The sequence below is a fragment of the Lampetra planeri genome, chromosome 28, assembly GCF_965212315.1.
Source record: "Lampetra planeri chromosome 28, kcLamPlan1.2.h2, whole genome shotgun sequence".
Lineage (NCBI taxonomy): Eukaryota > Metazoa > Chordata > Hyperoartia > Petromyzontiformes > Petromyzontidae > Lampetra > Lampetra planeri.
In genome coordinates this window covers 10,922,562-10,950,357 of record NC_136134.1, presented here as the reverse complement: position 1 = coordinate 10,950,357, position 27,796 = coordinate 10,922,562, and the positions used below count along the sequence as shown (strand labels likewise).

General features: G+C 50.3%; 1 protein-coding gene across 1 annotated transcript; it reads left to right on the top strand.

Moving 5' to 3' along the window:
- On the top strand, nucleotides 1-26,910 carry LOC144728267 (ATP-dependent DNA/RNA helicase DHX36-like). Its single transcript, XM_078607576.1, has 26 exons — nucleotides 1-74; nucleotides 847-1,108; nucleotides 2,170-2,315; nucleotides 3,191-3,419; nucleotides 3,777-3,815; nucleotides 4,694-4,864; nucleotides 6,582-6,661; nucleotides 8,950-9,024; nucleotides 10,113-10,279; nucleotides 10,740-10,821; nucleotides 12,598-12,738; nucleotides 13,315-13,417; nucleotides 15,097-15,184; nucleotides 16,042-16,097; nucleotides 16,283-16,347; nucleotides 16,724-16,867; nucleotides 17,428-17,545; nucleotides 18,614-18,712; nucleotides 19,036-19,209; nucleotides 19,712-19,798; nucleotides 20,659-20,742; nucleotides 23,700-23,799; nucleotides 24,727-24,817; nucleotides 25,064-25,184; nucleotides 25,916-26,068; nucleotides 26,674-26,910. The coding sequence occupies exons 2-26, from the start codon at nucleotides 869-871 to the stop codon at nucleotides 26,908-26,910; spliced, it is 3,090 nt and encodes a 1,029-aa protein (XP_078463702.1). The 5' UTR covers nucleotides 1-74; nucleotides 847-868.
- The last annotated feature ends 886 nt before the right edge of the window (nucleotides 26,911-27,796 follow it).

Here is a 27,796-nt window from a genome sequence, read left to right as displayed (position 1 = left end):
GGTGCCGCCCTCACGACCCGTACGTCAAGACGCCTTGTTTACCGCTTTGGAACTTTAACCGATTTCAACCAAATGTAAAACAAATATATCATTATTATTAGTTCCAACAAACTACGCGGATTATTTCGCTTATTTAATAGATCCCGTACGGGGTTGTACATTTCTGTTCAATTAAAAAATTTGTAAAAGCCGCCCGAAACAACGAGCGGCCTAGCGCCGGGGAGTGCGTACCGCGTGGTGCTAGCAGCCCCCTGCCGGACGGGGCGCCTCTCAGCCCGGCTAGGTCGAGTCCGTGCGGGGATCAAAAACAAGTGGGAACTCGAGCCGCGCGCGCGCGAGGGAGCGAGCTTGCGAGCTGTATACTATTTAAATCTCGGCGCGAGGCATCTTTTGTGTAATTTTAGTTTTTATTAAGGTGTCTGCGTGTCTATTTAGTGTTTTGCTTTGTTATCAAACGGGTGGCGGTTTCTCTGCCCACGATATTTCAAGACGCCATTCACCCCCTTGGTGGGTGTTGAAGCTGATAATTGGCAACGTTAATTGGAAGAAAATTACGCCACCTCCTCCCCCACGCCAAAAAAATGTTACATCACCAACACCGCATTGACCGGCGTGGTGAAGTATAGTCAAACACACAACCCGTTATAAGCGGCATTGCATTGGCTTCGGGAGCACGTTCATGGAACAGTGGATTGACAAGTACAATACAATACACGGCTGCTTTGATATATTCGTCTGTTTTAATATCCAAGCGAAGCGAGTAAGTAGCACGTTCATCCCTTGTCAATCGAGGCTGTAGTTAATTTACGACCACGGGTCTGTGAACGTCGCCTGTGTCGGGGATAGAGTCGACGGGGTTGGCTTGTCGATGGCGACTCGTGGAGGCCGCTTCGCTCGGGGCAGGGCTCGGGCCCGCTGCTACGATGGCCCGGATTTTGCGAGCATGGACGAGGCTGGAGGAGGAGGAGGCGGCGGTGGTGGTGGTGGAGGCTTCGGGCCGCCGCTGGGAGGCAGAGGTCGCCATCCCAGCCACCTCAAGGGCCGAGATATCGGCCTCTGGTACTCCCGCAAGTCCGTCGGCAAGGGCAGGGCGCGCGACCGGCGAGACGTGAGTGCTGTCGTCGCTGATGGCCTTGTGCTTGTGGTGACTGACGGTCGTAATGGACCCGAGGAGCAAGTGCTGTTAGCGAGCACCTATGATGGGCGGCATGGCACACGCAAGGGGGTGGGTGGGTGGCCAACACCACGCCCGGCCACCTTTGTTTTGCCAGTGGTGATGTTACGGGGGGGGGGGGGGATCTTTGGTTGTAATGGTGGTGGTGGTATGTCTACTACTCCTCGTTCACCCTGCGAGATTATGGGATACAGTACAACGTCGCATACCATACCTTTCTGGGGACTGAGGGGGAGGCGGATATGTTATTAGAGCGATATATGTGAACATTGCTCTGATAGTGCATTGTCTTTGTGCTGTACGCCGTTTGGCGTCCTCTGGTCTAGCACCGTTTGAGACGCTCAAAAGAAAGCTATCTATGGTGTGAACCAATCAGTTTCATGGACAATGCAGATATTATCAGAGTATGTTTTTTGTTTTCATTCTGACCACACGTATTATGGTTAATGCAGACATGATTCCAGTTATTAAGAATGAGTTAAGTGTCTATTTCGATTAAGGGTGGTACTAAATGGACGGCGACTTGTAATAGCTTCTTAACTCGAACAAAAGTGACAAATGATTGTCCGTGTCACAGATCTTTGCTGTGGAGCCATGGTCATCAATGATGAGATGAGCATTAGTAGCGCTGGCGCAGCCCCAGGCAGTCGTTTTCTTAGTGTACGCCTTGGGACATTGTAGACGTGACAAATACCATTATCCCAGAACTGCCACTAGGCGATTAATTGATCAGGGCGGATATGTGTCGGTCGGGTACCCGAGATTGAACCGTACAAATAAATGTTTCTCATCTGGAAGTAGTGGCTTGCCGTGTTAGAGCACTCCAACAATAGTTGTCGTCAATGGTTTTATAAGTGCAGCTTTGTGCCTGCAATGTGGTCGTCATGTGAAGTGCACGCAAGGCCTGATGGGACTTGTGCCTGCATGATGTTTGTGAGCAGCCCACCTTTGTGCGTTATCACGGTGCCGCGATGCGTTTCACTTTGCTCTCTCAGCGCGCTGTGGTGGAGATGGACGGAGCCCGGGAGCAGCACATCACTCAGCTGCTACATGCCGTCAAGAAGGAGGACAGGGAGGAGGCTTGCAGAGATCTGGATGCCGCCCAGACTCCTGGCACCAGCTGGAGGGTGCAGCCAATGGAGTACGTTTACCACAAGTGGTGCAGTCACAACAGACATCACATTTGCATGCTATGGCACTGATGCCTCTTTTTTCCACTGTACGGCCAAGCTGCTGCCGGGCCCATTCCGAGCCAGCCCGGCACGTCTCAGCAGGCACTAGAGTTGTTTTTTCACTACAGAAGCTGAGCAGAGCCACTGACAATGATGCCGGATGTGTGTGCCACGGTGGCGAGATGTTAACTACCTCACCTGGTATACAGGAGGTCGTCGGTTCGATCCCGACCCTGATGCCTGTATATTTGGAGTGTGGATTATTTCTCCAGGTCCTCCGGCTTTTCCCTCCACATTTAGAATCAACATGTGTTTAGAGTATTTGGCTGCAATAAACTTGCACATGATAAGCCATTTCATTGAGCTATTATTTGTAGCCAGATCACTTCTGAAAAAGAGCTAAATAGTTCAGTAGGCCTTAACTGGTAAAATAAAAATAGTTCATAGTTTAGTTCGTGTAGATGGTGAAGTGACGTTTCCTCACAGTGTTCTGCGACTGACGTGACATGCAATTAATGCGTGTTTAGCCCCGGCCCTGCTGGGCCCTGGGCCAGATTCGGATGTCTTGAGGCCGGCCTATCATGGTTTGGTTCAGACTCGGTGCGGCGAATAACCGGTGACAATGTCACCCGTACTGTGATGGCTGCTGTGCTGGCCTGGCGTGGATGTTCCACCGGTTCACAAGTATAATGTTTTTGTTCAGAAGTTGGAACATTTTTACACAATCCATGGATATGTATGATGTTCTGCCTTGTTTCTAAACAAATTGTGGTTTCAACAACACATTCTCTGCCACTGAAAAAATCTCCTGTTCTGTCACCACTCCCACCGACTTTGCTTTCAGCGGTGATGCCAGTTTTAAGCCGCTCGCCAAGGTGGAGCCCCCCGACTGGTGGGACCACTCAGATGGGGAGGAGGAGGGTGATAGAGGACAGGTCCCTCCGCCCAATGAAATCGAGGAGGTGGACGAGATGGTTGGGCAACCGTTGGAGCGCGATCACGAACTCGATGAAAGATTGCGGCAGGAGTTGCACAAGAATCGGGAAGGCAACCGGGAATTTGTAAAGATGCAGGTCAGATTTGCCAATTTGTTTGTCACAGAAATGTACCCCTCGACAGACACTCACACACTTCACTTGTCTTATAGTCAGCTGACAGTCACACTCACCAGACACCCACCCCTCACCTAACACTCTACTCTCTCCATTCATTTGACAGTCATTTATCACTCACCACTCACCAATCAATCACCAAATGCAACTTATACTCGGTGATGATGCATCAACACTAGGGAGCTTTCTAATTGGTCTGTGATGATGGACACGGAAGGAACAGTCATATTCGAATGCATACATTTATTAAGCATGGCATTGTATGTCACCTGTCCTTATTCCAAAAGGTTGTAATTTACATTTTCGACTCATTTACAGGAGTTCCGAGAGAAGTTGCCTGCTTATAGAATGAAACGGGTAAGTGTACCGAGTGAAACATTGTGAACGTAATTTAAAACTGTCGATAGATACCAATAATCCCATGAATATATAAAATCGTATGTCAAAGAGGCTTTGACAACTTTATATATATATATTATCATCTTTCATTGTCCATCCACTGCTGGATGAAGGCCTCCCTGGACCTGTCACCATTCTTTGACAGTGCTGAATGTACGCATGTTGAGCTTCTTTCGCACCGTACATCGCTAACCATGCTAAGCGGAGGTGCGGACGATGGTACAATCCATTTCATTCCTGCACATGAGCTGATCTTAGCACTGTCCCCGTACTGGTCATCCTCAATGCAATGGCTTGTACAGCACTCTGACCTCTGAGCCATCCAGCCATCTCCACCCTATACAACATTTAAAATTAACCCCCAAAAGCTAATAACAATTGCAGTACCTGCAAATTACTCAACTGGGATTACGCAAAAGTAATCGTCGCCCCCTGCCAACAGAACTAATGCCCACTTGCAGGCCGTTCCTGAGTCGCCCTGTGCCGCACAGGGACAGCTGCCGCTGGGGGGTGCCCTTTTAAATGTTTGAGATGAGATGTGATGTAAGGCGAGATGCTTGTATATTTGGAGTTTGTATGTTCTCCGTGTGGTGGTGTGAATTTTTTTCCGGTTTTTCCCTCCACATTTAGAAACATGAGTTTGAGTATTTGGCTGCTATAAATTTCCACTTGACAAGCCATTTCGTTGAGCTATCACTTGTCATCGCCAGGTCACTTCTCAAAAAGAGCTTTGTCGCTTAGTGAGCCTCATACAGCGAGTGCTGTACGAACGCAGAAACGGCCGTTTAAAATTGTAAAAAATAAAAAACCTGTGCCCCGTCGAAATCTCAACGCAGGACCTGCTGACGTTGATCAACAATCACCGCGTGGTGGTCATCAGCGGGGAGACGGGCTGCGGCAAGACGACGCAGGTTCCCCAGTTCATCCTCGACGACCAGATCGAGCGCGGCAAGGGCTCGGCGTGCAGGGTGGTGTGCACGCAGCCGCGCCGCATCAGCGCCATCTCGGTGAGTGGCGGCGGCTGATCGTTGGCGGTCCCGGCCAGCGGGGACAAAAAGGAAGTGCAGATTAATTCGTAATGACAAAAGTCCCGCGCCGTCTAAACTGCGAGCGTCCTTGCTCGGCATTAAAAAAGTATAGTTGTATACAAACACATGATGCATTGTTTCCATATGTATGTTTAACTTCGTTTGCAGTGTACGTAGCCAACCGTACTTATCGGAGATGCGGGGAACTGAAGAGTTGTGGGTAAAGGCGTGGAAAAGCAGAAGTTTTTGTTTTGTATTGCCACAAATTGAAGCAAATATGGTTTTAGCCCATCGGCCTATTGGCTTCCAAAACCATATTATTCAGCAGTGTTTGTTTAAACCAATAAACTATGGAGCGGTTTCGACCTTCTCACTCTCATCAGCAGAGTTGGCCACGTTAAACGAATGCTGTTGTGTCACCATCTTTTATTGGCAGTCCAATCACAATATTACATAAATTGCTGGGTCTCCTCTCCACAGTCAGGCTTTTTAAACGGATACTGCCAGCTTTAAAGCCAATAGGCCGCCCAATGGACCAAACATTTATTTATTAAAAGCGCGTCGCGACCCTTGCGGCGCCATGTCGTCATGCGGGTTGGGATGTAACTTTATTATCATCTTCTTGGTTCTTTCGGTAAAGTCACGTAGAAGGGAAGTAATAAAATTAAAAAAATTAAACATAATAAAATAATTCTCACGACGTTTCGGCCACAACGCAAGCAGCCGTCTTCAGGTGAAAACCAGATCTGTCGAGGTGACAGCGTCTGAATGAAACAGCACCATGCTTGGAGCATATATTTAAGCTGGGTAGGAAGGGGGGGGAAAGGGCGCCTTGACAAAATAATTTGCATATCAAGAGGAATTTAGCATATTTATGGGAAATACAGGTATGTGATTAGTACTACTTATGCCCGTGCATTATGCAGGATTAGCAGCATCTCCCATAAATATGCTAAATTCCTCTTGATATGCAAATTATTTTGTCAAGGCGCCCCCCCCCCCCTTCCTACCCAGCTTAAATATATGCTCCAAGCATGGTGCTGTTTCATTCAGATGCTGTCGCCTCGACAGACCTGGTTTTCACCTGAAGACGGCTGCTTGCGTTGTGGCCGAAACGTCGTGAGAATTATTTTATTATGTTTTATTATTTTATTACTTCCCTTCTACGTGACTTTACCGAAAGAACCAAGAAGATGAATCCCTGCAGTCACGAAAGCTTTAAATCGAAATTTAACTTTATTATCGTTAAGTAAACACTTCCGAGCACGAAACGTGGTCTTTATCCCCTGTTTTAGGTTGCGTCTTTAACTGTTAAGTGCCTTTAGAAGTAATTCTTGCTGCATGCGTACTTCAGTAATCGGTATTAAAATTAGTGAGCGCCGGTGAGTGAGTGATGAGAGTGAGCGACAGGTGGGTAGTGAGAGTGAGCGACAGGTGAGTAGTGAGAGTGAGTGACAGGTGAGTGGTGGGTTTCTGGTGAGGAGTGGCTGCCTGGTGAGTGCGACTGTCAGGGCAAGAGTGGAGAGCGCGTGCCGTCCGGCCAGGTGTGGTGCTGACCACCCACCCCCTCGTGTTCACAGGCACTGCTTGCTAACGGCACTTGCCCCCCAGCAGTTTGTTGAGGCTGCGCGGGGTGCCTTTGTCTTTTTGGAGAGAGCGAATCGAGACGTGCGTGTTTTTCGGTCTCTGCTTGCAGGTGGCGGAGCGGGTGGCGGTGGAGCGAGCGGAGAGCTGTGGCAATGGGAACAGCACGGGCTACCAAATCAGATTACAGAGGTGACCGCCCCTCTTCACGCTGCCTTGCAACTCGAGCCCAGCCCGAAGCCAATTTGCAAGTGTCCTCCTGCGCTAAGCGTTGGCGAGGCTCCGTAAATCAAAAGTGTGCGTCGTGTGCGATTAACGACCGCACTCCCTGCGATCGAGAGCTCCGCTTCGAGGGGAGAGATTGCGCCCATCAGTTTGGCGCGGTTAACATTTGAAGCGGACCGTGACCCTCTAAAGCAGTGGTTCTTAACCTTTACTGCAGCCTTGCACCCCTTTGGTTCTCAGTCGTACAAATTTTATTTTTATCATGTTAATAGATTTATAGATTTGATTAGACAAAGTAGTTGTGCTTACGTGCCCGTGCTTGATTTGTGTTTCGATGATTTACCTTCTAAAAAAATCTGGCCATGTCTCGCATTTCACGCCCCCTCCGTGATCCGTGTATGAAACAAATCTCTCGAGACGCGGTGTATGGCAGCAAGAGCAGTTTATGCGAATCCTGTCGCGAGAGGTCCCACTTTTGGTGCAAAGCTCCTTCGCTCACTGTGCTTGATAAATGAATGAATGATAGATGTTCTGAACCCGTGCGTGCTTTCGCCTTTGCCGGGAAATTATTTTTCTCGATTCAGTGTCAAGTTTCACAATGCGCGATATCGGTTCCACATAATGTTGGAATTGCATTTCACAATTTATTTCTTCTCATGTTTGTGCTTTGCAATACAAATAGAGGTTACGTTAATCTTCTTCAACTGCAGTTCCCTTAACATAATCCTGCCATAAGAAATTTAATCTTTGCAACTTTGCAATCTGTAATTCATGCAATGCATGTATTCTTCAAGTTTTTATTAATTGGTCGAGCAAAGACGTAGGAACAGCTGGAGGCGGCCGACTGGGTTCAGTTCTAATGATTGCCCTGGCATATTCAGTAATAGAAGCTTTCTGAACCCACATCAATGTGAATTGCTCTATCAATTATTAAATGCCCTTGATGGGTCTGCAGTCATTATATGAGATCTCCGCTATTAGAAGACTCACCCCCAATCATTGGCAGGGCCTCAGTGTGGCTTGCAACTTGCCTCTCTTGCAAGGTTCACAGCGGATAGTAATTGTAATTGAAATACTTTTAAAATAATCTACATTTGGATGACAATGAATTTGTACTTTTTTTCCATAATGATTGGTAATTGGTTTGCATTTAAGCATATTAAATTATAATAAATCCAGCGCTGCATTAATGCCTCCATGCGACGTGGTGTTGGGGGGTGTTTTTTCACCATACTTCACCACACTGGTCAGAGTTGGTGAAAGGGGGATTGCCACTGATGTTAGCTGTGGCCCAGAATCGAATTCAGATCACCGGTTTCACAATGCATTGCACTAATCACCGCTCCCTCACTCCACTCCCGCATTTAAGTACATATAATATACTGGGGTGCCGCGGTGGTGAGATGTTAACTACCTCGCTTGGTATGCAAGAGGTCGTGGGTTCGATCCCAACCCTGACGCTGATATATTTGGAGTTTGCATGTTCTCCCCGTGGTCGCGTGGATTTTTCTCCGGGTCCTCTGGTTTTTTCCTTCCACATTTAGAGTCAACATATACGTTCAGTCTATTTGGCTGCTATAGATTTCCACGTGACAAGTCGATTCGGTGAGCTATCATTGGTGGCCAGGTCGCTTCTGATTAAGAGCTGTATAGCTCAGTGGGCCTTACCTGGTAAAATAAAAAAAATAGTTTAGTTTAATATAAACGGTGTATTGTGCTAAAGTTTGTAATATGAGCTCTTCAGAGCGGATTCGGTACAGCCCTTAATCAGTCCACTGCTGGTTGAATCCCTTCCCATGCCTTTTCAATCACTGGGGTTGTTTGACCATACTGCCGATCAATGCAGTTTGGTGAAGGGCGGTGGGCCCAGCATAACGGAATATTGCTGACCACTGGTGTTAACCGGTGACCAGGAATCGGAATTCGGGTCACGCGCCGGATTCAGGGTGCTTTGGGCTATCGACCCCACCACCACAAACCACTCTGGGAAGCTGATGAACAACGTGTACATTTTTACACGAAAAAATATAAACACAGGATTGGTGAAAAAGACAAGTACAGCGATTGTGTATCATACCAAAGGCATCGGATTGAGCATGTAGGGGAATAGTGACTTAGGTGTGCGTGCCCACCTAAAACTAAGCGACTATTTCCGTGAGAATGGGATGACGGCTCGCGAATCAACAATATGCTCTTAACAAAAGCGCCGTCCCCTTATTGTTGTACGTTTTGTTTTTTCATGTAATCTCTTCCAGCCGGTTTCCTAGGAAGCAAGGTTCGGTCCTTTACGCCACAACAGGGATCGTGTTGCAGTGGCTGCAGACAGACCGGTAACGTCTCGGATGTCTTCTCTCTCCTTCGCTGCGTGTCGATTTTTTTGGGCCCAAACGCATGACGACTTTTTCTCGTGTACGTGCGGTGCAACGTCGCGTGTCCCGACCGTCGAATATCTGCCGTGACCAATTAATCAATCGCTCCTAGCACAGTGTTTTGTGCTCGGAGGTATAACTGTAATTTTCTATAGATATTCACATTTCTCACGTTTTCACACATCCACCTATACTTCAGCCCCAGTGAGTCACCTATGCGATGTGCTTTGTGTATATTCTTTTGGTCTTTCGGTAAACTCGCGTAGAGCAAAAAAATGAACAAAAATCTACGACGTTTCGATCGCAACACAAGCAATCGTCATCCTTTACTGAAAGACCAAATAGAATATGAATTCCTGCAGTCACGAAAGCTTTAAGTCAATGCTTTGTGTATGTTTAACTTTGAATAGACTACCCCTACTTGGTTACCAGGCAGAGTTAACAGCCTTTTACTCACTTCTGCTTATCAATGACTGATTGCCTGTTTGAAGTCGGCTTCATTTGCACTCCTGCTGTAACGTACTCTCAAAAATACGACGACAGCAACACCACTCTCGACCAGGCCTGAGGAACCTATGGGCCCATGTGCTGGATACAACTTGCGACTTCTTTGCACACAACCCACAGCCACGTGAGCGCCCACCACTCTTAGACAGCCCACAAACGATATTGTACGTATGTTGAATTTCTTGTATACATGTTAAACTTCTTATATTTATCCAAAATGCAGGTTTTTTTGTGTTAGAGCGCGTAAATAGAAATGTGTTGTTAAACCCGCCACCACCCGACACAGCCAACTAGTAAGGTTTGTCACGTAAACAAAACGTGGCAATTCGTCGCTAGTACAGCACACCGGTGTGTTGGAGAGCCAAGCCACAACATTTAAAAACTGTTTGACTTGGGGAAGAGCTGCGTTTAAAATTTGATTTGAAACAATCGGGAGAACGCGCAGACCGCCTCGGCCACGTCGCCCTCCAGAAGTCCGGACCGGCGAGCGCGACGGCGCGGCCGTGGGTCGTCGTGACGAGGCCGAGTGTCACCGTGCGCAGGCTGCTCCGCGGCACGAGCCACCTGGTGCTGGACGAGGTGCACGAGCGGAGCCTGCAGTCCGACTTCCTGCTCACCATCGTGCGCGACGTCCTGCCCCACCGGCCCGACCTCAGCGTCATCGTCATGAGCGCTACGCTCAACGCGCAGATGTTTTCCCGATACTTTGGTGAGCTCCCGGCTGTCGTTGCCGTCCTGCACCCGGGGTGTATTTTAATGTTGTGTTATTTTAACGGTTGTGGTACGGCACTCAATACTTGGTTGTTAACTTTATATTTTCGGTGGTATAGTGGTGGGTGCAGCGTGTTAGCGCACTGCGCTACGAACTTGGCAACCCGAGTTCAACTCCCCCTCACAGCCAACACCAGTGACGATTATGTAAACCGGTCCTGGGCCTTTCCTAAGTCTACTCAGCCTCAAATGAGTACCTGGTGCGGTGTGTAAACATCGCCACTGGGGAGACAAAGGCTGCCGGCCGTGGTGCTGGGCCACCCACCCCCTTCGTGTGCCGTGCCGGCCTTCGTGGGATGCTCGCTAACAGCACTTGCCCCAAAAGTCTGTTCAGGCTCTACTGGAGATCGTTTTTGTTATAGCACTGATAGTTGGTTGTTGTTAACTTTGTTTTTCAGGTGGCTGTCCCATCATCCACATACCCGGGTTCACTTTCCCAGTGCAGGAGTACCTTTTGGAAGATGTGCTCGAAATGACCAGGTATCCGTGCCATTCGTGGAGTTTTTTAAATAATCATGGTCTGAATGCACGTGCTTTGGACAATAGGGGCCCCAGAGCCTCTGCTTATCTATTTTTAACGTTGTAAACCACTTTTAACACTTTACGTATGAGCAGAAAGCATTCACGCATTATCTCTGTCTTAGCTGTGTCGATGACATGAGGTCACGATAATCCTTGTAATGATAATGCAACATGCATTTCCAAGTGGCGTGTTGCTCTTTGGGAACTTACACGTTATATAAAAACCGTGGTTGCCTAAGACGTGGCAAGATAACAAAACGAACAGCGGTGACAGGCCGTCGTTACGCGTGCGGTCATCTCGTCGTGTGGTCCGGAAGGCGGCTTTATCTCGCTAATTAAACGTTTCTGCGCGTCCGATGTTTCTCTTGTTTAGTAAGGCATTAGCCCAGTTGGTCATAGGAAAGATTGTGTGCAGATTATGTATGTGTACGTTTGTTGAACTTCTTTTGCACGGTACGTAGTCAACCGTGTTCATTAGAGGTGCGGGGAAGGACAACAAACTAACACAAAAAGCATTTCTCAGCAAATGAGTTTTCAATCGAGATTTAAAAGTGTCGTAGCTCCAGTGGCTTCCTAATATCGGAACGAAGGGCGTTCCAGACGGCCGCAAAAGCGCACCTGAAAGCGTGTGATGCGGTGACCGTCTTTGTTCGATGGCCAGCAGCCAAAAGCCGCTGCGAGGATGCCCGGAGTCCGCGTGATTTGGTATGCTCCTTGACGAGAGAGCTGCAAGGTATTGTGGTTCACTTGTGGCAAGCACTCTGTGTGTAATGAGTCCGACCTTATAATGAGTGCGACCTTATCGTATGTATTGGTTTGCACATTCACACCCGGCAATTGTCCTGTAACTGCCACCACTTGCCAGTCTTCGGCTGTGGCCATCCTTGTACAAGAGCTGCTGAACTCAGTGGACCTTAGCAGCTGATATAAAGTTCGAGTGTTAGGTGTGCTTACTGGATGGTGGTGACTACGGGCTACACTCAGGAGCGTTGTTTAGGCTACACGAATATTCCGCTTCTGATACTAATGAGGTCGACATTTTTCAGTAACCTTTGGGAGGTAAGGCACATGGTTGATATTTTAACTCGAATCCGCGTCTCGTTTTTGACACCTCGTTGTGTCTGCTTGCCAGCAATCAGCGGGAGAAAGTGGGTGTCAAAGTGCAGAGGTCACCAGGAAGTCACAGTATTTTAGAGGTGGCTCTGTCGCTCCAGATAATGCTGTGCGAAGCACCGGCCTGGCTACTTGTAAGTTCTGGGGTTCAAACCGGGCTCTCAGATTTAGTTAACTGATAGTGTCAGTGTGGTAAATTTTGAGAGTTAAATGGGTATATGCTGGCTTGTAGAACTTTTCAATATCATAAAATGAATATTTTTTTTGGCAGTGCATATAAAAATGTACATCACCAAATGTGCGAAATAGGCATTTTGGAGAGACCGGTAGCTCACTCGGATGCATCGTGTGTTGCCGTGTGCGTGTGTGAGTACCTGCAACAGGCGCCGTGGTGACGTCACCATCACTTCGTGGTGAATGGTGGCGGGAATGGGTTTGAGTAGCCTGTGCGTTGTGTAAACATCGCCACTGGAGGGACAAAGGCGGCCGGGCGTGGTGTTCGCCACCCACCCCCTCGTGTGCCGTGCCGGCCTTCGTAGGTGCCGCTCGCTAACAGCACTTGCCCCAACAGTCCGCTAAAGGCTATACGGGGGGGGGGAACATTTGTCTTTGTGTGTGCAGGTACTGCCCACTGCAGCGGCCGCAGCAGAGGTCACGCCGGAACCTGTTCATGCACGGGCGGCAGCGGCGGCAGGCCGAGCAGGAGATGCAGCAGGAGTATGAGCAGCGCTGGCCCGAATACCTCGACTCGCTGCACGGGAAGTGCGTCTCCAGCGGGAAGGGTGGGGGGGGCAGCGAGAGGGGGCGCGATGCCGCACACACTCACAAATCTGACTGTCCTCCTGATGATGCTAGTGGTCATTATTGGCGAAACGCACTCAAAGTACATTTTGTGGATTTGCTCTCCAACGCAACCGGTGTGCCGTACTAGTGACGAATTGGCCACGTTCTGTTTAAGTGACCTTACTAATTGGCTGTGTGGGGTGGTGGCGGGTTTAACGACCCATTTATAGTTACGCGATCTAACCCAAAAAAAAAACTATATTATGGATGATATTGGTCGCAAAAGCCTCCATGTTAAACTCACAACATCCGCGTGTCCACTGAACATTTTGTAATTGGTTTCCACTTTCTTCTGTCTTGTGCCAGCATGCTCAAGTAGTGCAACGTCACAGCACGAGCATCCTGGCACGCTCGAGTAGTGATGGGCACAAAGACGTTAGGAGTGCAACATAGAGAAGCGAGTCTAAATATAATAAATACGTCGAGTGCGTTAAGTGTTAAAAAATAAAGCGCAACAACAATGGTGACAATGTACACGTGGCCACCTCTTGGCAGGTATTCCATGAGCACCGTCCAAGCCCTGGAGATGATCGATGATGAGCTCATCGACGCGGACCTCATCGCGGCGCTCATCCGCCACGTCGTGCTGCACGCGGAGGCAAGGCCGGAGCGGCGCCCGCCTACCCCCCACCTCATCCTCACCCTTCATTGAAAATTATCTCATTTCAATTAGCACCCCCACCCTCCCGCCCAGGGTTAATCGATTAGCTTTGTCCCCGTCTAGAACGGTGGAGAGGGAGCGGGGAGGTGATGTTCGTTGGTTCTGATGAAGGCGACGTGCGTGGGTTGAATGAGAATTAATTGAGGCGAATGAGCTATGAAAGCGATTCCTGGTCGGTTCGGAAATGCGATGGTCGTGGGGGTTCGGACGTGAGCTTCCTGGGCAGCAATTCAGTCAGAAGCGTATCACCGCTCCGCCAATCACCGCTCAGCGCATCACCGCTCCACCAATCACCGTTCAGCGCTTCACCGCTCAGCGCATCCCCACTCAGCCAATCGCCGTTCAGCGCTTCACCGCTCAGCGCATCCCCACTCAGCCAATTGCCACTTAACGCTTCACCACTCAGCGCCTGGCCGCTCAGCCAATCGCCACTCAGCACATCCCCGCTGAGCCAATCACCGCTCAGCACTTCACCGCTCAACGCATCGCCGCTCAGCCAATCACCGCTCAGCACTTCACCGCTAAGCCAATCACCGCTCAGCTCACCACCGCTTAGCGCATCACTGCTCAGCCAATCACCTCGCAGCAAATCACCGCGCATCGCACGCCACTCAGCTCAGCGTCGCTCGGCCATTCGCCGCTCAGCGCATCACCGCTCAGCACATAACCGCGTTGCTAATAAGAGCCTCCTCGCAAACGAACTGAGCCTTGCGACCCCTGACCCCGTTGGCATGGCAACATGTGAGCGGTACATCTCACGGGACTGCCAATTAAAATAAGCCTCCCCCAGTGATTGTTTTGGTCCCTACCCCCCCCACCCCGAGCGAGGCCCCATTGATGTGAGACACAAATGGCCATATGCGACGGATTTTCACGGCTAATTGATTTTATTATATTTTCACGCGGATATCTGCAAAGGGCAGCATCATTAGGGACATGTGCAATTTACGATAAGGTCATCGCTTGATGGGGGCGCACAGTGACCTGCCCCTGCGGAGAGGTCGTTTTTGTCTTTAACGGGTGGATTCGGGTAGCAGCGGTGTGGCGATACTACGATGTAAGCTCCACGATAATCGTAACGTCCGTGTTGCTGAATATCCAGCCAGGCTGTAAACTGGCACCAGCAGTTGCCCGAGTTCTGCTGTCCTCTATATATTCAGATGTTTTCAAGCATTAATATGTTTATCCACGCATGATAATTTGTATCCCCTTCATTTGGCATGAGGTCATCAACAGCAGCGTTGTTCTGTCCACTGCTGGATGACAGCTCTCCCCACATGGCCCCGTGATCCCGCAATCGGTGTCTCTCCTGCACATGCGCCGGCCTCGTCCCTGCATCCCCGCAGAGGTCATCCTCTTGGCTGTTCCGCCCTTTGGCTGCCATTCCATCATCGATCTCTACCCACCTGCTGCCATCCTTCGGAGCAGTGCGTCCTGCGCAGGCTCACGGTCCACCGCGGTCGATGCCGGCATGCCGTGTCGTCGCCGTGTAACACCAATGGCAAAGCGCCGTGGTGATGTCACCGTCACTCAGTGGCGAATGGCAGCTGCTGCTGTACGGTGCGTGTAATGCACCGTACAACATGTTTACATGCGGACCGTGTGCCGTGTGATAGGACGGAGCCATCCTGGTGTTTCTGCCTGGCTGGGCTGACATCAGCAAGCTGCACACAACTCTCACCGCAGACCAGATGTTTAGTGCAGGTACTGTGCAATCAGCACGCATCACTCCAGACATTTGAAGCTCATCCTTTACAGCACGTGGAGAGGCCACGCTCCCTCTCTGGCCTCTCCTGTGTGCTCTGAAGAAGAGCTATTGCTCGCAATGTCACCTATTGTAAACTTTTTAATGCCGCACTGTTATTATCAAATGCGAGTTGTAACTTTCTGCCCCGCCCCTACTGGAGATCTGTGAGAAAGAGCGTTATAGCTCATCGGATTCCTCCTGCAGCCTAAATAATGATTCTGAGTTTCCTCGTGACGGCAATGATAGGCATGGGGCGCCCTCTGCCGTGGCCTGTGTGTATGTGTATCTCCTCATGCAGTTTAAACACTCGAACCCTTATTGTAGTGATGAGCGACAGATGGGTTGTACATAGGAATGATAAGCATCAGAATACTGACACATGTATTATTAATCTACATGTTTGCATACCTCAGTCCCAAGCGAGTCAGATGTGCAATGTTGGATTGCTGGTGTTGCCGTAATAAAAAAAAAATTATCTTCGGGAATAACTAAAAAAAGGCATCGTTTCTTGAACCACATCCCCACCTAGAGGATGACGCATTATTGAATAGCAAGTGTGGTTGATCGTCGGTACGTGCGTACGAGATGAGAGATGTTAGATTTGTTTGGTTAAATTTTCTAAATTGTAACAGTGCTTCCGAAGTGCAAACGCACGTAGCTTTTTCAACAGCGCTTCACAGTTGATGCTTTTCATTATCGACCGTGCGCATGCCTTCGTTTGGTTTTGAAAACGCGTTGAGCTTGCTTTACTTTAGCGAGCAACTGTACGTGTAGAACTCACCAACTAACCGACATGAAACGTGCATTTTTACAGAACATTTCATCATCATCCCTCTGCACTCTCTCATGCCTACAATCAGCCAAACGAAGGTACCGCCTCTCTCTTCCTCTGGCCCGTTCGCTCTCCCGCTCACATAGCCTAGCCTCACTGACGAGATCGGTGCGCGCCACTTTGTAGTAGCCGCTGAGCGTACCCCGCGATGTTGCAGGATGGCACTTTGCTCACGTGTGGCGTGTTGTTGGTGTTGTTCGCTTGCTGGCGACGCCTGCGACAGGTGTTTGAGAGGCCTCCGCCTGGCGTGCGCAAGATTGTCATCGCCACGAACATCGCGGAGACCAGGTGCGCGTGTGTGCGCGCGTGCGTGTCGTGAAAGGGGGAAGAGTGGGTTGTGTGTTGTGTTCCGACTGTAACCACGGGCTCGGGGATCTAGGTAGGAGATGTTCACCGCATGATTTCTCATTTGAGTTGCAAACAGCTCCCCTTTTTTTACGATTCAAAAATAATCCAACGACGTCTCAAAGAATCCAATATCCCAAAGCCGTCTCAATCTGAAACTCAACCCCACTAGACGTGTACTATATATATATCTACAAGCGTTTGTTTTACGTCAGGGTTGCCGTTGCCCTTAAATAATATTAATTGACATTAATTTGTAAAGTCGCCTTCCACTAAACACCGCTCCTTCCATCGTGCCGCGCGCCCCCTCGCACCGCAGCATCACGATCGACGATGTGGTGCACGTCATCGACTGCGGCAAGATCAAGGAGACGCACTTTGACGTCGACAACAACATCTCCACCATGAAGCCCGAGTGGGTGAGCCTGGCCAACTCCAAGCAGAGGCGGGGACGTGCCGGCCGGTACGCGTGCACACACACACAATACAAAGACAAAGATCCCCCATGTAGCCTTAACAGACTGTTGGGGCAAGTGCCGTTCGCGAGCACCTATGAACCACGAGGGAGTGGGTGGGTGGGTGGCCGGCACCACGTACGGCCACCTTTGCCTTCCCAGTGGCTATGTTTACACACAGCACCAGGTACTCATTTGAGGCTGAGTCAACCTAGGGGAGGCCCAGGACCGATTCAGATAATTGTCACTGATGTGGGCCATGAGCGGGAATCTAACTCGGTACACCGGGTTTGTAGCGCACAAACCTGTTACACTACTGCTCCCCATGTACACACACACGCGCACACAAACACTAAGATCCCTTAACACGTAGGTCACACTGCGGAGGGTTTCATTACGGCATTTTTGTCCAGAGCATTACGTGGCCTAATCCAAAAATCAATGATGAATCCCAAAGACACCCTGGGTAGCCTCAAAAGAGCGCTGTCGGTGATAACCCGGTAAAGCCGGCACAGTACCCAAGGTGGGGGGGGCGTTGAATTAAATGTCTGTGTGTGTGCGCGTGCAGAGTTCAAGCCGGATTCTGCTATCACTTGTACAATGGGCTGCGAGCTAATATGCTGTCCGACTATCAGCTGCCCGAGATGCTCCGCACGCCACTGGAGGAACTCTGCTTGCAGATTAAGGTCAGAGGATGAATCTACCAAGGCGCCGCACGTGCAGTCACACACGCCAGCTAAGAGTGGACGACGAGGCGATGCTGCTTTGGCATTGCTGCACAAGCACGTATGTATGTATGTATATACAGTAAAACCTTGGATTGCGAGTAACTTGGTCTGCAAGTGTTTTGCAAGACGAGCAAAAATTTTAAATAAATTTTAACTTGATGAACGAGCGAGGTCTTGCAATACGAGTAGTACGTATTCGCTTTGTCTGCCGAGCGTCACATGATCACAACTGAGCCGATGGTTCTTCTCTCTCTCGCTGCGGGATTGTGGGTAATCGTCTCCCATGCTCGGTCTCAGTCGGCGTGCCTCACTCGTATAGTCAACATCCGTGCGAGCGTACACTGTTTACTATAGTGTTGTGACATTTCCGCGAAATCCTCAAAAGGAGGCAAAAGCAAGTTTCATTGGATAGGTTCCTTGTTAAAGTCGCACAAAAAGAAAAAGATTCCAGTGAGCCAACAGATGGCAGTGATTCCGTTAGTGACAGTGAAAGTCGTCCTACACACTAACCCTCCTCTCCTCTCTCTCATCTCCCTCACACCAGCCACGATTAAATTTAATTAATACATTTCATTACTTGAAATTGAAATTAAATAATTAAAATATAAAACGTTTTTTGTATGAATAATTTTTACATGAATATTTTTGAGTTGTGGAACGAATCATCTGAGTTTCCATTAATTCTTATGGGGAAATTCGCTTTGATATACGAGTGCTTTGGATTATAAACACGTTTCCGGAATTAATTATGCTCGCGATCCAAGGTTTTACTGTATATACAAATAAATGAGCAACATATTTGTGGCCATAAAAGGTGACCTTTTGGGCAATGGCACGTCTTCATAGCACATGGATAAATAAGTTAGCATTACCCACGCCTTACTCCACCACAGGCGGCCTGTTGATGGACTGTGATGTACCAATCGGTACTGCGATGCGGACAGAGGTGGGCGGTTGGTGTGTGGGAGCGAATGGGGGGAATGGATTTAAGAAACTTTGATCGCTTTGCATTGCTGTGCCCATTAGATTTTGAAGCTGGGTAGGATCGAGGATTTCATGAAACGGACGATGCAACCCCCTTCAGAGCAAGCCGTGCTGCTGGCCATCACCAACCTCATCGGCCTGGTGAGTTGCCCCGTCCACGCCACCGGACAATCGCATCGCCCGAATGTCAATCATTTAATCAAAAAAGGGATTTGGGTGAATGCAGGTGGACCGGTTGGAGTCTGTCCGCATTTGCTTTACAGCCTCCGAGCGAGCCAAGATATGGCTCCTCCTCGACGCCCACGGGAAGGGAGCTGTATGATATTCATTTCTCGGTCCGCCAACCCTCGCTGCCGCCGTTCACAGCGCTGGACCGCAGGCGCGCGTAGTCACCGCCACCACCGCCCGCCCGGCGTGAAGTAGAACAAACGTCGGGTCTTGTGACGTCTGATTGTGCTCGGCAGAATGCGTTGAGCCGCGCGGAAGAGCTCACCGCGCTGGGATTCCACCTGGCGCGGCTGCCCGTGGAGCCGCACATCGGGAAGCTCATCCTCTTTGGGGCCATGTTCAGCTGCCTGGACCCGGTGCTGGGCATCGCCGCCTGCCTCGGATTCAAGGATCCGTTTGTCATCCCTTTGGTAGGTGGTGAAAACAACAACAGCAAAAAGGAAGAAAAATCATGCATTCGTTCATGGGTTGTGTCACAGTATCACACGAGTGTTTGTCCTCAAAAGCATTTAATTAGTGATAAAATGTTATCTTCCGAGCCGCACGATCAGATGGCGTCAGGTAGTTTGTGTGTCCTGTCGTGAGATGACGTCGCACGTAACGGCGTCACAGGGCGGCGCGTTCGTGGCGTATGACGTCGGCGCCTTTGCCGAAAAGACATTTATTTAGCGCTCGATTTTCTATCCATGTTTTAGGCAACGCTTTTATCAATTTGTCCGTTTTTATACAGGGTAAGTCCCCAGTAGCAACAGCTTTGTGCAGACATTTCATGTCTATTGGATCAACTTTTACAGGAGTTACCGTGACCCCGTGCGTCTCTCCTCTGTGACTCACCCATACATCTCTCCTGTACGTCTCTCCCATGTGTCTCCCCGTGTGTCTCTCCCGTGCATCTCCCCCGTGCGATTCCAGGGAAAGGAGAAGCTTGCGGACGCCAAACGGCGGGAGCTCTCCCAAAACTGCAAGAGCGACCACTTGACCATTGTGTACGCCCTGCAGGTGAGTTTCCCCGCACATGAGAGATCACGAGCCGGCTGTGTGGGCACGGATCGCCACAGCTTCCTGTTTTCGTTTCTCTCGCTTCCACTGCCAGCTTCTAACCTCCAGCATTTTAACCACTGGGGATCTGCAGCTTTTACAGGTCGCCCCGTTGCACTATTGTCAAACAAATACTATAAAACATATTTTTTTATTTTACCAGGTAAGACCCGCTGAGCTATATAAGCCCTTTTTTTAGAAGTGATCTGACCACAAATTACGGCCCAATTAGTGGTTTATCATGTGGACATTTATAGCAGCCGAATACTCTAAATGCATTTTTCTAAATGTGGAGGGAAAAATTGAAGGACCTGGAGAAACATCCACTTGGCTACGGGGAGAGCACGCAAACTCCAAATATACAGCAGCAGGCGTCATGGTCAGGATCGAACCCACGACCTCCTCCATACCAGGCGAGGGACATAACATCTCGCCACCAAGGCGCCCTTGTAAAAGGTAAATAAAGGTGCAGCCCTGCAATTGCTAGATCGCACCTCCACTAGATGAGCTCTTAAAGAGTCCCTTTTAGAGTAACGCTCTAGAGAGCCCACTCTAGAGGGTATTTGGCCTACTCTTTCACACTGGCCAGGCACGTTGCACATGTTGGAAGTGCCCACATTTTACACCACCACACGGGACCTTCCGGTTGACTGTGATGTTCCCATTTATACAGCTGGCTTAGGGGAGGGATTATTAGAAACCTGCTCCGCTGTTGAGCATCCACGCCGGGTGACTGAATCGAAGTCCCCCGTGAGTTGGCCAGCGTGTTCCAGGTGAGGGGCTGTCGAGTGAGGTGCCGTGTTCCTTTCTTGGCCACGCAGCGCTGGGAGCAGGGACGGCGGGGTCACGGCCGGTCGGTCAACGACTTCTGCTGGGAGTACTTCCTCTCCCAGAACACACTGCAGGTCAGTAGTGGTTGTTGGTGGATGCCGAGCCGTTGTCACTTCCGTGTCAGTCAGAACGTGCGCGCCCCGGTGCGTTTGTACGTGTGAGAGTATGTGCGTACTATGTAAATGGCGGAGAGGTAGCGCAACGGATTTTGCGCCACGGTATAACTCCAGCGACCTGAGTTCGATTTCTGGCAATGGCTATCTGGACTTGTCCTGGGCCTCCCCTCAGGTCAACTTGAGTGGGTACCTGGTGCGTTTGTGTGTTAACGTCGGCACTGGGAAGAAACGGAGGGTTGGGCGTGGTGCTTGCCATGCCTGGTACGCGGGTGCCACGCTTGTTTTAATAGATGCTCGCAAACAGCACGTGCCCCAACAGTCCGTACACAAAACAGTGTTCCCCTTCTGAAAAATGTGAACTGGGCGCTTCACTGCTGTTGCACTGCATAGAAAGTGGAAAACTTTAGGCGCGATGGAGTGCTTCATATTGTCATATTCTCCCAGAGATATAATTACTTACTGCAAGCATCGGGTAATCTTCAGGACTTAAGTGCCCTGTGTGGAGACGGGAAGCCCAAGTCAATACTGAACCAATGCCCTTGTTGCCTCCTGCTCCACATTGTTTCCTGTCCCGCCCAAAACAAGTCCTCAAGTAAATTCCAGTTTTTTTTTTTTACGCGCGTGGCGTCACTGTGGGACATTGTGCTCAAGTGGCGCGGAGAATGTCATAACTATTTTTATCCCACTTGTTGCGTGACAGCGCCACATCGTTGCTCGCTGCTCCGGAGTCTCGTTCCGCAGCTCTGTGTCACGCGTCGTTGGAAGGGCGGGCCTGGTAGCTGAGCCCGCCCGGCCTCGGGCAGTTCTGCCGAATGCTAAGAACACAATTGCGCTGGAATTCGTTCGACATCTCGTCACATATTTCTTCCCTGCACCGCGCACGATGAAAATTTCATATCGACCGACTGGTTCTGTCACATTTTTTCTATTTTAAATATACCCTATTTTCCGGTTTACAAGACGCCCATTTTTTTCCCCCTGGACCACTGGACAGGTTCTGCAGGATTGGAAGGATGCCCTGGTGGTCCCCCTCTTTAAAAAGGGGGACCGCACAGACTGTAACAACTACAGGGGCATCTCCCTCCTCAGTGTACTGGGAAAGGTCCTGCAAGGATTATTCAACATCGCCTTGCCAGGCACACAGAGGAGAGGCTTGGAGACCGAATGTGGTTTCAGGCCAGTGCGGTCCTGCACAGATGCCATATTTTCTGTCCATCTGCTACAGTAGAGGTGTAGGGAATTCTGACAGGACCTACATCTCTGCTTTATTGACCTGGTTAAGGGCTATTATACCTCAATAGGCCTAGGGTCTGGGTTGTTCTTCGTGCTCTCGGAGTCCCTGACTATGCTCACAATCATAAAGGACCTTCATGATGGTGAGCGGGCCTGGGTAAAACTATGTGGCCGGGAGTCAGAGCCATTCCCTGTTCACCTTGGGGTGCAACAGGGATGTCCGCTGGTTACCACATTATTTAACATCTTTTTACACCACGTGGTTCATGAAGCCCCTTGTATGGCTGTACCGGAGGAATCTCCGTCTGGTACAAATACAATGGGAGGCTGATCGATGCCCAGGTGCAGTCAAGTGATGGCTCCCTATTGGTTAACCATGTTATGTATGCCGATGATCTGGTAATTTCTGCTCACTCAGTGGAGGAGTTGGAAGCGCTGCTGCTGAACCTGGAGTGTGCCACTAAGAGGTGGGACCTTACCATCACCCCCACCAAAACTAAGCACCTGCCTGGGTATTTTGTACCATCATACACTCCACTACCCACAATTCCCAATTGGTGATGGGGCAGTTGTGGAGAGAGTGGAGAGTTTCCCATACCTTGGCAGTGTGCTCATGACCGGCTCCGGTTTGACAGCAGAGGTTTCACTCCGAATCAGTCAAGCGGCATTATCTTTTCATCGGTTGCGTAACGCTGTGTGGAAGCTACTTGGTCTGTCGCTCCGCACGAAGCTTCAGGTCTTCTCGGCCACGGTCATTCCCTCCCTTCTCTACGCTTGCGAAACATGGACCCCCCTAATAGAACATCTTCGCCGGTTAAAAACATTTTGGGTGGCCTGCCTACAATCCATCCTGGGTCTGTGGAGGAGGCTCGTGAAGGACGCTGCTACTGGGCAGTTGGAGGCAGTCGCTATCCAGCAACAACGGAGGACAGAGGAGCGATGCTCACAACAACGAGCGGAGAGCCAGGCAGCTAAAACACAGCAATTTGGCACATTAGGGGGCACAGGTGGTGCATTGGCAAGTCATCTCAGTCAGTCAACCCATGGCACCTCGGTCTGTCCTGTGACCTCCTGCCAGCAGCCATTCGACACTTCACGTGGCCTTAAAGTGCACTTAGCCTGGCACAGGCACCGTGGTGACGTTACCACCGCTTATTGGCGAATGCCGTTTGTTACACGTGTGTGTGTGGTCAGATTTGTATAACTCTTGACACCACACAAGTGTGTGCAATACAATCGTCTAAAGTTTCCATTTTGGTCATAGTGACTTTAAGCATGAAAATAACAACTTGCTGTGATGATGCCTGATCATGTAAACTCAGTGTTGAAGTAAAGTGTGGGTTCTTCTGCTTCTTCCAGTGTGGAAAAGTTGCCCAAATAAATACCGTTTATAAAAAGGCTCTCATTACAGCGATACACTGGCTTGCTCCTGATGCAGTTTTGAAGTTGTTGTCCTCTGCATCTACATCAGCCATACAAAAGAAAGAAGAACAGCCTCGCCAGAACTCCCGCAAGTTGGGTTAGGCCCCTTCCGCAATCAGTGGCATGAGCAGACAGGGCTGCGCCTTTACCTTTCTTCGTGTTTGTGGTGTTATGACGGAGTGGGGGGGGGGTTGGGGCTGTGTGTGTTGGGGAACGGTGGCGACGTTGGCTCTGGTGCGCGTGCGTCTCTCCCCTTGCAGATGTTGCACAACATGAAGGACCAGTTTGCGGAGCACCTACAGGCGGCCGGCTTTGTGGACAACAGCAATCCCCGCGACCCCAAGGCCAACCTGCACTCGGGTACCACCGCCACCCCCCCCCCCAACCCGGGCAACCGTCACGGTCACCGCGCGTTGGCGCCGTGGGTGGCAAGATGTTAACTACCTCGCCTGGTATACAGGAGGTCATGCGTTTGGTCCCGACCCCGAGTTTGCACGTTTTCCCCGTGGTCGTGTGGATTAAGAGTTATTTGGCTGCTATACATTTCTACATGATGATAAGCCACTTCGTTGAGCTATCATTTGTGGCCAGGTCGCTTCTGAACAAGAGCTACATGGCTCAGTAGACCTTACCTTGTAAAATAAAATAGAGTTTATTTTTTAATAATTGATATTGTATTTAGTTGTTCTGTTTTCTATATATATTCTACAACTGTACAGAGGCACAAGGAAGCAGGTGCTGAGTTACACTTCCTGCAAATAAGTAAGAGCTAATATTTGCGGAAATCTTATTTTGACATTTTGGAAATTTGCTTCTGCCTTTCTGTTCACAAATTGGATCGTCACTCAACCGGTGGACCGTGCAAAAATAACTTGTCAGAGGCATGGTCTAGCGTATTTGGACGATCGTCCTGTTAAGGATAATCGGCCAATACCACCTGGCCCTGTTTGTCGTGCGTCACTCGATTGCGCATCGTGCAAAAGGGGCGACCGCTCTCAAAGGCCCTGCAGGGGACGCACGTACGTATGTCTGTACGTACGTATGTACGTTGAACTTTTTTCGCACCGTACGTAGCCAACCGTGCAAATCAGAGGTGCAGGGGAAGGACAACAAACTAGTTTTCAATTTCATATAGTGGTGCAGTGTATAGTAGTGTAGTGTATAGCGTAGTGTGTGTAGTGTTTCGTGTAGTATGTATGTTGAACTCTATTTTTTTGCACCGTATGTCGCCAACTGTGCTAATGGAAGGGTGCGGGACGCGGCGTCTGTCTCGGTCGTTGTGCGCAGGCAACGAGAAGCTGGTGAAGGCGGTCATCTGCGCGGGCCTTTACCCTAAGGTGGCCAAGATCCGGCCCAGCTTCAGTAAGAAGAGGAGAGGGTAGGTGTCGCTTTGCCAGGCGCTGCGATCGGATGTCGTCTAGACGGGCGACTCCCGACATGCGCTCCGCACACCACTGGTCAAACCTCAAAGCATTTTTCGCAGGAAGTGGAAAGCCACCTGTCCCCCGAGGGCCTGGGGCCGGCCCGGCGTGGTGGATGTGCCGGTGGCAGGGGGCGGGGGGGCGGGATTGTCTGTAATTGGCGGCGAGGTGAAGGAGGCGTTTGCTGCGCGTGTCCCGGCCAGGGTGAAGGTGTACACGAAGCCCGACGGCAAGGTCTCCATCCACCCCAAGTCGGTGAATGCCGAGGAGTCGGACTTCCGGCACCAGTGGCTCGTCTACCACCTCAAGCTCAAGACCACTAACGTGAGTCGGCCGAGTTCACTATGCCCACCCGGGGGTCTTCACCGTCTTCGTTCGGGCTTTGTGTGTTTAGTTTTTTTGTCCTTCCCCCACACCTACGATTAGCATTGTTGGTTACGTACGGTGCGAAAGAAGTTCAACATACATTAAGATTGAGAGATTTTATTGATTTTAGTAGGAAGGGCTGTCCGGTTATATTTGATTGGCCTCCTGAGAAGAGATGGACTGGTTGGAGCACGCAAATTTTAATTCACCACGCGTGCGACTTGCCGATCGGCTGATTGTGGCGCACCGATTCACACCGCTGCGTGGACAGAGGTAGTGGGATATTTAAGATAAAACTGGGGGCGTTGTTTTAACTGCTGCGCGAGGAAATCTAATAGAACTGGCGATCTCTGTATGGCAATACCAGCGTGTTAACCATGACACCGTGGCAGTATCCCTCCAGCACAGGAGCCGATGTTCAACAGGCAGAGCCGTCCCGAGGGAGTGGCGAATCTGGGCGACTGCCCCGGGCCCCGTGCTTTGGGATGGGGGGGTCCGCTTTTTGATGTCACGGTGTCAGTTGTGATACTCCCGGTTTAGTTTGAATTTCGTCAGGGCGCCCACACGGTGTGGGATTTGCCCCGGGCCCCACACCCCTCTACGGAAGGCGCTGTCAACAGTTCCCGGTGTTTAGCAGGAGCCGAAGTTTAATACAAATGAATGGATGGATGAACTTGCGGGATTGACAGATCTTCTTGTACGACTGCACGGAGGTGTCGCCTTACTCGCTGCTCTTCTTCGGCGGAGAGATCAGCATGCAGCGCGACCAGGACCAAGACACCATCTCGGTGGATGAGTGGATCGTGTTCCGCTCGCCCTTCCGCATCGCCTCCCTCGTCAAGGTGAGAGAACGCCTCTCCCGTAGCTGCCGCCCCCTTCTGTCTCGGCGGGTCCACGGCTCGCCTCCCCGGGCCTGCCGCGGTTTAGCCGAACCTTAGCCCGTGACGCAGCGGCGATCGACCGGACCTGGTCCCCCACCGCTACGCCGGCCCACAGCATGGTCAGACTACCACCCCGTGACCGACTTGGCCGTCGGGAGGCCTTCATCCGGCAGTGGACTGACATAGGACTTTGAGTTTATTATTGTAACTTAACACGTAGGTTTCTCGCAGCTAATATGACAATTCACGTTTGATTTTTTTGGGTTAGGCCACGAAGCAATATGGCCAAATTTCTGTTGTAAAACGTCGTTCGTCATCTTACCGGTGAGCTGAAAGAACAGTCATAATAATTGGTGTGCTTAATGCTTGTATGCGTGACAATTTAATTTCTTCGGCTATGTCGGGGTGGTGGGGAGAGGGGTGTGGCATGGTGGAACGTCTTACAAAAAAGTTGGCCAGATCGTTCCATGGCCTAGCCTGAAACTCAATAACGAATCAGGTTTTCATTATTATTACTTGATTATTATAATCAATGGTTCGCTGTAATAACCCCCCCCCCACAACAGGACTTGAGAAAACAGCTCGACTCGCTGCTGGAGCAGAAGATCACGCGGCCGAGCCCTGTGGAGTGGCAGCGCGAATCGTCCGAATCAGCGCTCCTCAAGGCCATCATCGACCTCATCACCACGGAGGAGGGCGGGGGTGGGGGTGGGGGCGGGGGTGGAGGAGGGTTCGGGGGCGGGGGTGGAGGAGGGTTCGGGGGCGGGGGAGGGTTCGGGGGCCCGTCCCATCGCGCCTACTAGCCCGCCCGCTCACCCCGCTCACCCCGCTCACCCCGCTTACCCCGCTCGCCTCGCTCATCTCGCTGTCCCACCCACGCACCCTCACACCGTCGGGCAGCAGCGCCACCGCACAACCCAGCAAATAAACACAGCCCCACCCTGCCCCGAGCGTAACCTCTGCATGAAACCTGACAGCCCCAAGCCAGGGGCCAGAGTACTAAATGTGTTCCCGATATCGTAGCGATGTTATAAGTTCGGTATGCGATTTAAAAAAAACATTAAATGAACATTGCGATAATGGGCGATCGTAAAAGTTACAAGAAGTCTTACGAGTGGCCAGGAGCATTCTACAGTGGATCGTAACCAAAAATGGATAACGTTAATGGAAAACATTGACATTACTAACGTCACTAATGTCATCAACGTCAATAGGTTCTTGTCTTTGTGCCAGGCGATTGGCTGGTGCAGTGGAAGTGATGATGCTTTGCCTAGCAACGGCTGTTACGCGAATGAGAGTTACGATTTCACGACGATCTACTTTCTCCTACCAAATTCATGATCGTACTACAATCGTAGCCTGCCGCATATACAACAAATCTTAAGAGCATTTCCATGTATGTTTGTTTATCTTCTTTCTCACCGGACGTAGCTAACCGTACTCATCAGAGGTGCGGGGGAAGGACAACAGAAACGAAACGCACAAAGAAGTTCTAAAGAAATAAGTTTTAAATTTTGATGTAAAAGTGCGTAGCTCCAGTGTCTTCCTACTTTCGGAAGCAAGTGCGTTCCAGACGACTGCAGAAGCGCACCTGGAAGCGCGCGATGCGGTGGCCGTTTATGTTGGACGGTTAGCAAAAAGCCGCTGCAAGGTGACCGTAGTTCCGTGTGATGGTTTATGCTCCTTGAG